The sequence below is a fragment of the Toxotes jaculatrix genome, chromosome 3, assembly GCF_017976425.1.
Source record: "Toxotes jaculatrix isolate fToxJac2 chromosome 3, fToxJac2.pri, whole genome shotgun sequence".
Lineage (NCBI taxonomy): Eukaryota > Metazoa > Chordata > Actinopteri > Toxotidae > Toxotes > Toxotes jaculatrix.
Genome location: NC_054396.1, coordinates 847,805 through 858,104, shown reverse-complemented (window position 1 = coordinate 858,104; position 10,300 = coordinate 847,805). Strand labels below are relative to the sequence as shown.

Here is a 10,300-nt window from a genome sequence, read left to right as displayed (position 1 = left end):
ACTGTGTTTCAGTTCCTTCTGGACTCTCCTGAGCTCAGTGCGGTCCCCAGCCATGAAGGCCCTCTTCTTATCATTCAGAAGGGCCTTCAGGTCACTTGTCACCCATGGTTTATTGTTAGGGTAACAGCGCACCTTCTTGGTGGGGATGGAGTTGTCCGTGCAGAATTTGATATACTCAGAAACACAGTCAGTTAGTCCATCCAGGTCATCACCATGTGGTTCATACAGAGCAGGCCAGTCGGTGGTTTCCAGAGCATCACGCAGGGCATCCATGGCACCATCAGACCATTTCTTAACAGTCCTCACAGTGACTGGCTGCTGCTGAACCACAGGTGTGTATGATGGGGAGAGCAGGACAAGATTGTGGTCAGACTTGTCCAGTGGAGGGAGTGCAGTGGAGGTGTATGCATTGGTGACATTAGCATACAGTAAATCCAAAGTCTTATTGCCTCTTGTTGTGCACTGGACATACTGATGGAACGTGGGGAGAGTGGAGGAGAGACAGGCATGGTTAAAGTCCCCTGTGATGAAGATGAAGGCACCGGGATGTTTAGTCTGCAGGTCGGCAGTGACAGAGTGGATGACGTCACAGGCCGCGTCTGCTTTACCGGTCGGAGGAATATAGACGGTGATGGCGATAACGTTTGTAAACTCCCGTGGCAAATAATATGGACGAAGTCCGACAGCAATAAGTTCCACGTCTGGACTGCACACGCGCTCCTTGACGTGGATATGCTCCGGTTTACACCACCTGTTGTTGACGAGCACGGCGACCCCCCCTCCTTTCTTCTTACGGGCCGCAGTGGTGTCTCGGTCCGCTCGCACTGTGTGGAATCCGGCGATCGTAACATTTGAGTCCGGTATCAGTCCGTGCAGCCACGTTTCCGTGAAGCACATGATGCTGGCCTCTCTGTACTCCTGCTGGGTCCGTGTGAGCGCCTCCAGTTCGTCCATTTTGTTTGCCAGTGACCTGACGTTCCCCGTGATGATCGCGGGGACACAGGGTTTAAAACGCCTCTTCCTCAGCCGTCTTTTCACTCCTGCCCTGCATCCTCGTCGTCTCCTCCTCAGTTCCTCTGGGATTTGGGGCTTCTCTCCGGCCACGAAGGATGGCGGCCTCAGAGCCAGCAGCTGATCTCGAGTGTAAACAATGCCGGGGGTCTTCTCGGCATGGCTGCTGGGGGCCCCGAGCAGCCCAAGCACCAGGAGCAGGAGAAAAAAGTGTCTAAATCTCCGAGTCATGCTGCCAAAACACTAAAAAATCTACTGAAGACAGAACAAAAACTAAGTAGACAAGAAACAGACACACTAAAACACTAAACACTAAAGAAAAGCTTAGAAAAACGTTAAAAACTACTGCAAATGCAGGGAGCTACGACAGGTTTGTCTTTGTAATTACCAGTAATTACAACTTACAAACAACCATACACAAATAAAATCAAGCTTTACAAAACATGTAATATGAAGTTATTCATCTAGTGAGAAGAAATGTAGTGCGTTAGTTTTAGTGAAGCTGCTGTGGCAGAATTCTGGTTGTAATGTAGGGAAAGGACGTGTGAGAGAAAGATCCCAGTCTACTAGGAGCCATTTTCTTGGTTAATTTTAAAGATTTGTTTAATTTTATAGATTTGGTTAGAGTTTTAGCACTGTTGCCTCACAGCAAGAGGGTTCCAGGTTTGAACCCCAGTCTGGGCTCTGGGCTGGGCTGTGTGGAGTTTGCATGTTATCCCTGTGCCTGTGTGGGTTTTCTCCGGGTACTGCACATTAGGTTAAATGGCTCCTCTAAATTGCCCCTAGGTGTGTGAGTGTGTGTCTTTGTGTGTCAGCCCTGCGATTGACTGGCAACAAGTCCAGGGTGTACCCCACCTCTCGCCCATAGTCAGCTGGGATAGGCTCCAGCTCCCCCATGACCCTGATGAATCAAGCGGTATAGAAAATGGATGGATGGAGTTAGAGTTTTTCTTTTGAAATGAACAATTCTATGGATACCAAACAAGTTAGCAATGCTTGAATCCCAGCTACACCTACTGCTGTGAGGGCAGTTGGGAGGGTTAGAATATTGTTGGTGCTGATAACTTTGAAACGGTAGCCTGTAGCAGAGTCCACATCCAGATTGCTCCAAACTCAAAAGGAGTCTCTTCGGGACCAGCTTAACGACCTTGAGGACCAATCACGGGGAGTCAGCGTCCATATACTGAATGTACCTGAAGCCAGTGAGGACGGTAAACACCCGCTATAAGTCTATATCGCAGGTGCTGATGCAGGTGATGGGTCCCAATGTTTTTGCACCACCATAGTGAATTAGTATTTCCAGAATAAACAAACAACCACTGGTCATTTGATTTAGGTGGGATAGGTGGGTTTTTTTTTTTCTTTTTCCATGAGTATAATAAGTTTTCAGTGTTTCATAAGTCACTGGGAACTTTCTTGGTCAGAGACATCAAGAAGCTGCACTAGCAGAACTTTTTTTGATACAGTGATTAGCCTGCCGCTTGTCTGAAAGGAGGAAGTGTAGACTTGATTGTATCAACTACCTCTTTACCACTAGTATCACTGATATTCTACCCTTTTTGGTTAAACATGGAAAAAGGAATGAATACAAGAATGTGTATGCCATGTACGTCACTGTGCACCATTTGTACAGTCGATCATTCATACACTTTCTTTCAAAAAGAAAAAAAAATCATATGACTATGTTCTGATCCACCTCATCTATGGTAAAGGTTTGGTTAGATTTAGGCACAAAAATGACTTTATTAGAGTTTGAGAAAGATGTCATGGTTAAAGTAAAGTCAAAAGAGAAGTAGAGACCTAAAAATCAGCCCCCTCAGCCTGAGGGTATTTGTGCCTCCTCAAGGTTTTAGATTTAATAGTTTAAGATTAAAGGTGGAAAATTACAAATCATTTTGTGGATTCAAACACTTTCACTCAGTTCATATCCAGAGATTTGTAGTCACTAACAGTGGTTAGTTTCTTTGTCCAAAATGCATTGAGTGCATACAGTCAGTTATTATCAGGTTTCTTTCCATAAGTACTGCTTTATATACTTTCTGTTCTGTCCAGTTAGAAGTACTCAGTCAAGTCAAAGCAGAAATACTACAATAGGACAAGGTTCATTACAGTCAAAGTCCTCCATTAATTTATCAGTAAAATGGAATAAAGATTGCACAGAGAAGTCCATCCATACTTATACAGTTGAGTGAAAATGTTTTTTCTCCAGTTTTAATGGTTGTGATGCTTAGATTGGATGAAGAAGAGGAGGTTTTCAATAATGAATACAAAAAAAGAGGGAAGGAAAGATTAAAAGGAAGCAGGGAAACAGAGGTGAAGACACGGTGAAGGGGAGAAAGGAATGACACAGCAGTCAGAATTGTTAAAGACAGTCTGAGGAATTGTGGAGCCCAAACACAAGACAAGAGTTAAATACATTCAGTGTCTTTGAATGAGTGATGACATCGCTCAGGTAGCTGACCCTTTACCTGTGACTTCTCAGTGTTCATTACAGGGGGTCAGTGTGCGCCCGATCTGGTTAATGTTCACCTCACACGCTGACAACATCAACGCACAAAGGTCACAGTTGAGACTGTGTCAGAGGACTCATTTGTGTGTTCCAGACAGTCCCAGCAAAACAAAGCCAGCAAGTTAGAGAAGAGGGAAGACACAGAGGGATTACCATGGTGGCCATCACGGAGTTCCAGAGTAAGTCTTCCTACATCTCCTCTCTTCTAAAGTGTTAGTGTGAAGCCATGATCCTGTAAGTGACTCACAGAGCACAGAGCAGTGGCCTGATGTCTGAACACAAAGACGTGCTTGTAGAATGTTTTGAAGATATAATACGACAGCATGATCAGAGTATAGTGTTTGAAATCATAGTAGTTTTTAGGTAAATTCACACTCAGTTTAACCAATTCAGGCCCTGAATGTGTGAGTGTCACAGAATTGCTTTGAGAAACTGAGCTGAATGAATGAGCCGTGCTGGTGTGCTTATAACATTTCTGATTGATCCAGATCTCTGACATCATACAGAAGCATGACTGAGGAGCTATGATGAAAGAAGCTATAAGGGACTTTTAGCGTGATTCTTCAGTGTCTGTGACAGTGAGGAATGAGTGTCTGAAAACAAGGACTACAACTATGTCTGCTCACACTTCTCTCCTTTAGCACTGAATCAGCCAATAGCAGGCTTCCAAAGATGACATCATATCAATCATGGCAGCTTGTACTTTCAGTTTATCATAACTTGTACTACCTATCATTCATTGTATCCAGTGCACTTGAATATGTTGAAACACACAAGAAAATACTAAAAATCAACCTAAAAATGAAGTGTCCTTTAAATGGTTATCCTGGTAACTTTATGTATTTGTAATAACTCAATTTGTCATTGAGTTGAATTGTCTTTGTACTAAAAACTCCCCAGATTTCTTCATGGGATAAAAGAGGGCTGTTACCTCTGCTGAGGATGATGATGTCCTTTGTATTTCTTTCTGGTTGTTGTGATGTTGTAACACATGTAGCACAGGACATGTGTCACAGGAGATTTTACTTTTCAGCAACACAGTTTTTTTTTGGACAGTTTCTTTTTTTTTAAGAGCTGTAAACCACTCAGCTCCAGACATCCCTTTCTCGACCCAGGTTTCGGGATAGTTGCAGTTGTCGGCCTTTGCTAAATCACAGGCAAATTTCTGTACCTGAAATGAACAAATTGTTGTGAATTAGCTGAATATGTAACATATTTACATATAGTATAGCCTACTCTAGTAAAAATTGCTTCAGGTAGTGGTGCTGATTCTTCTTGTGAAAATAGTACAGGATCACAAGGCAAATGCCCTATGATTTGGTCACTGCCCCACTTCTCCTGCCAAGGAAGTGGGACTCCCCTGGTCTGTCTGATATTTGGCATGCTGTTAGTAAACATGGGTTTCCTCTGACTATTAGTATGCAGCTGATTGTCATTAAGTTGTAGTCTAGTTTATTTAGGCCTTGCTTAATTTTCTTACTTCTCATGTGTTTGTGTTTGTCTTCCAGAGATTGGTATTGGCCTGATGGGATTCGGTGCATTCTTCCTGATCTTTGGTGTCCTGCTGTACTTTGACTCTGTCTTGCTGGCATTTGGAAATGTGAGTCATACTTTTCTGCCCATACACATCTGCTCAGCGTCAACATCAAACCTGACCGTCTCATGTGAACATCCAAAGATAAATCCACAGCTTAACACCTTCAGAGGAAGTGCATATCCCATCATCACCATATTACTGTTTGAGTATGCAGTATAGTGTACAGTATGTAAGATGAAAAGGACAAACAGTACATAAGGATGTACAGTACTTTAGAAAAGACAATCCATGACTGGATTTATCTCACAATTAGACACCAGAAGTGGAATTAGTGGCCTCATGTTTATTTGATTACACTTTCTGACTTGAAAGTAGCATCTAACAATGACACTTCATGTAGGCCAGACTCAGGCTGGGGACCCAGGCATGTATTAGACCAGAAAAAACACAAATATGTGGTCCACATATTCACCAGAATAATTTGGCTGTCTGGATCCTCCTTCAATCAGCCTAGCTGTCAGCTGGGTCAGCATGTGGTGAACTGGTGTTGCTACCAAGGACTAGAAACAAATCCAGTGATACTCTTAGACATCATTGAACCACCTCAAGAAGAGACAGAAATAAATAGAAAGTGTGGACAGACACAGTGGTGTTTATTTGAAATAAGTCAGTGCAAGTCTTTATTGACAGGTTTACAGGTTTAATAGACATTTCTCAAAGAATCTCAAAGCTATCACCCATATACCAGAGTGTATCCACTTCTTTTAAAAAGCATGACATCTCTGAGGTCTTCACTTCAGTTACACTTGTCCCCATTACTTATATTGGAAGAGCATTATGAAAGCATAGCTTCACAGCCAGTGAAGACACACAGCCGTGACCATGTGGGTATTCACAAATGAATCCTCTAATGAATCCTTCAGAGACAGAAGATTTTTTTTTATTCAAACACATGAAAAATATGTTTTCACAGAGACAGGGACATCTGCTGAACAACACACATAATGCACTAAGAGTTTTCTATGACTAGGCACTGAACTTTTGCTCAGGTAGGAAGAATTAGTTCAAAGATTTGAATTAAGAGAAACTGGAGAAACTGCAGAATACAACATGAGCCCTACTGTGAGAATGTGTTAAGTATTTCCCCCCCTCCTCCCTTTAGATCCTGTTTCTATCCGGTTTGACCTTCATCATTGGCTTTAGAAGGACAGCCCACTTCTTCTTCCAAAGGCACAAGTTTCGGGGTTCTTTTTTCTTTCTCGGTGGTGTGTCTCTGGTGCTGTGCCGCTGGCCAATCATTGGGATGCTGGTGGAGAGTTATGGCTTTGTACTTTTATTCAGGTAAGTTCCAGCAAGGCTTTTGTGAAACAGAAAAACAAGGCTGCAAATGAATTTGTCTCTAATACTACTACTATTACTACTACTACTACTACTACTACTACTACTAATAATAATAATAATAATAATTATAATTATAATAATAACATGATAACTAACGTTGCCAGTTTGATTTGGGAACACCATCATCTGAATTCTAAATCTACAGAATAATTACTATATGCCTATAGTAACAATAGCTGATTGTTTGTTGAAGCTATTAATCTCAGTCACCTCTGAATTCTTCTGTATGTTGTGCTGTAACTGATCATATCAGACATGTAAAGATGTGTTGTAGCATCTGTTCTTTGTTCTTGTTTCCCGCTGCAGGTCTTTCTTCCCCATGGCCATGGGATTTGTGCTGTCAGCTGTGAATAGCCCTTTCCTCAATGCAGTATGTTTTGTTCTTGGCTCCACAGATTAACACTGAACAGGATTTATTTATTTATTTATTTTGTAATGAAATATCCTGAGGATTTGACCGATAATGAAATCTCTTGTTTTTCTCTGTCAGTTTTTCCCCAGCAGCTCCTCCATGGTCTGAGCAGAAGAATGTGATGTTACAGCAGTGAAGGAGGATTGTGGGTGGGTGGGGTGGGTTGGTGGTGGGAGTGGCTTGATAAATAACAACAACTGAACTGTTGTTGTCATTTATTTTGCTGATGACCAGTAAGTTATTTTTTATTATTTTCACAGTGTACTGTATTTTGTGCCATATGAAGTTACAATTAATAACCAAGCAGTCAAATAAGAAGCAGCTTGAAAGTTCCTCTAACTAAAACCTTAAAAATTAAAAAAAAAAAACATTCGGTGATATACAGGATCTGTGTTCCATCTAATTTTGCTTAGTTGCTTACTGTTTTAAAATCTTTTAGTATCTTGTTGATGTTTTGTTGAATTAAGCAAAATGATATAGTGTCTAATGTGTGTGGGTGTGGGTCTGTGGGTGTCTGGGACCATCATTCCACATTACGAAAAAAGAATGATTTAATGATGACCAGTAAAAATCTGCTGTATGTTGTATGCTGCATGCTGCCTTCTACGTTGCCATGAATAATCTAATATTGATGGGTCTTTACAGTTATTTTCACACACACATAGTCCACCATGAATTGCAGCTCAGAGTTTGGAAGTTCACAGAGCATGTTTTATACCATAAAGTGCTTTATGCTGATACAGCCTCATAATCAGTGTAGGCCTACATAGTGAACAGACAATAAAATGACTGAAAAACAAAAAGATTGAAACAATGACATAATATACAAAAATATAAAGAAAGATGAATAAGGGTACAAGAATGTTTCAATGTATAACAAAAAAATCTACTTCAGCCACACAGAACATGTGGCACTTTAGGTGCTAATTATGGGAACCTGCCAGATCAGTAAGCTCAAGTCCTTCAGTCTATTTTGCCTGCAAAGTTCAAGCTTTTCAATGGATAAAAGAAAAATATTAGCTTTCTGCTGGTTAACCACTAAGATCACTGAGCTGTCTAACAAATTACTAACGACAGCAGCATCAGTACTGATACATATCAGAGTGAAGCTTCGTCTGTCAACTCTGTCCGTCGACTTTCACGGCTTTCATGGGGAAGTGAAACCAACTATACCGCGGTTGTGGCTGGTTGAGGCTTCCTGAGAGTGGCACTGAAAACAGAGTTGGGTCTGCTCATCATCATCATCATCATCATCATCATCATCATCATCATCATCACCAAAAGCAGCAATAACTGGGGAACACTAAGCAGGAATAACACATTCAGTGAATGTAACTACCAAGTCAATGTGACAAGTTTGTAACCTAAAGGTACTTTGTGGAATTTTCATTATAAAACACAGTTTTATTCACATTCACAAAAGTTAGCCAGTGAAATGAAGAGTAGGCTGGCAGGTTTGCCAGAGCCAAACAGATGAGACACACGGGTCACCCGTGGAACCTGCCGCCTGGCAACACACACAGCGCAGGTTAAAACACCCGGGGTTCGCTTCAAACATCAGATTAGGACTCTGACTGAGGAAGTCTCCAGAAACAGCCAACACCACACACAGGTCAGCAAAACCATCTTACTTTCTGCTGCAGGACTGGGTTTGATGTGGCAAATAATAGCTTTGATCCTCAAATTTCAGTTTGAATTTCAATTTCAGTATCTCAGTATCAATGAGCAGCACAGCCAAATAGTAACTAGCCTAATCACATATTCTCTCACAGTATTTTTCCAATTCATTACACAGTTTATTGGATCATCTGCAGAGTAACATTGTTCGTTTGCTCCACTTTGCTCATCATTGTGTGATTATTACTCATTTCATTAATAAATATTCTCATTTAGACCAGGCTGTTGTCCTTCTGTTCCTATGAAGTAAGGCTGGAGATCACTTAAACTGAGGAGTCACAGCTTCTAACTTCAGACATATTAACTGTATTCACAAAATTAATGTGATTATTCATAAAAACGCAGTGGTTAAAGTAAAAAAAATAATGGCTCTGCTTCTATTTGTTCTCCAAAATAGACTTTACATATGCTACACAAAAATATTGTTTCGGTATCCCCATCTGTCCAAGTCTGTGTGTCTGTCAGGTTTCAAACGAATGAGCTGAAGCTGAATATAAACATTTACCTGTACTTTGCTGCTGTTAGATAAATCTACCTCTACAGCATCATTTTGGTTCAATGGTTTCAAATAAACCCTGGAATTTACAGAGTTCCCTAACATCTCTGCCACACACTGGAAAGATCTAATATTTGATCCAGCCACACTGTCAGTGGTCGATACAGAGGCAGACTTTTTGCTGCCTCCCTATTCGTCAGTTTTGCTTTCATCCTATGAACCTTCTAGGACCTTCAGGTTTTCTGGTAGTGGCCTTTTAATTAAACCTAAAGTCAGAACAAAAACCTACAGTGAGGCCTCCTTTTATCACTGTGGTCCACATCTCTAGAGCAGACTCTGAAGACATGAGGGCAGCAGAGAGTGCTAATATTTTTAAAAGCAAACTCAAGACCTACCTTTAGTCTGATTTTTAATTGACGTTTACTTATTTGTCTATTTATTCATTTTTTAGTCTGTTTTATTGCTTGGTTTATCCTTTTATTTTATTTTTATTTTTATGAATTTCTGGTTTAATTCACTTTAATAATCTCCTCTTTTAGTATTTTATCTTTATTTTCCTTTTAATGCCCTTGATTTCTACTCACTTTACTCACTTCAACAGATTTTCTTTTTAAGAAAATCAATTTTTTAACAATTTTTTTTAATTGTTTTTGATACTTCTCTTTCTTTTATATTATTTATTTTATTCTATTATGTATCTTTTTTACTTTTTATATTATTTTGCACTTCTGAATGCTAAACTTTTATCCTACCTCTGGTGTTTCCCATTGTTGATTGTTGTATGAAAAGTGCAATACAAATAAAGTTTGACTGATTGATTGATTCCATTTGTGGGAATTTGATGAAATACATGGGAGCAAGCCCCATGTAATCACAGACTCAGATAAAATAAGTAAGAATGTAAAACTTTGTTGTGTGTCCCTGATGAGATAATAATCACTGCATTAAGGCACTTGTCATTTCACTTCATAATTCAGCAGGGATTCAGTAATGTATATTTCCAAATACATTTGTACTAAATCACACACAAACCAACTGACACACAAGTCTCCTAGAGGTTTTAGGGGGCCCTCCTATTCTTTTTTCCCAGGAGGCCTCAGTTGGAATTCAAGCCTTGACCTTATCCTACCATATAAATGTTTCCTCATTATGTTGAAAAATAATCAGAGGGGTATCACATTTCTTAGAAAGCCTACATGCCATTGCAAATTAGCTGCACACTCATTTCTAAGAGACAGGGTTGCAAACAGCAAATGC

At 40.3% G+C, this 10,300-nt stretch overlaps 1 protein-coding gene across 1 annotated transcript; it reads left to right on the top strand.

Annotated features, from left to right (window-relative positions):
* The first annotated feature begins 3,582 nt into the window (after positions 1-3,582).
* golt1a (golgi transport 1A) lies at positions 3,583-7,019 on the top strand. Its single transcript, XM_041034463.1, has 5 exons — positions 3,583-3,699; positions 5,029-5,120; positions 6,220-6,398; positions 6,765-6,828; positions 6,949-7,019. The coding sequence occupies exons 1-5, from the start codon at positions 3,675-3,677 to the stop codon at positions 6,976-6,978; spliced, it is 390 nt and encodes a 129-aa protein (XP_040890397.1). The 5' UTR covers positions 3,583-3,674; the 3' UTR covers positions 6,979-7,019.
* The last annotated feature ends 3,281 nt before the right edge of the window (positions 7,020-10,300 follow it).

What these genes read in the sequence shown, in the direction of transcription:
- golt1a (XM_041034463.1), top strand. Translation starts at nt 3,675, where the DNA reads ATGGTGGCCATCACGGAGTTCCAGA. An exon ending in GGCTTTGTACTTTTATTCAG is followed by an intron (nt 6,399 to 6,764) that starts GTAAGTTCCAGC and finishes TTCCCGCTGCAG; the next exon opens with GTCTTTCTTCCCCATGGCCA. An exon ending in ATAGCCCTTTCCTCAATGCA is followed by an intron (nt 6,829 to 6,948) that starts GTATGTTTTGTT and finishes TTTCTCTGTCAG; the next exon opens with TTTTTCCCCAGCAGCTCCTC.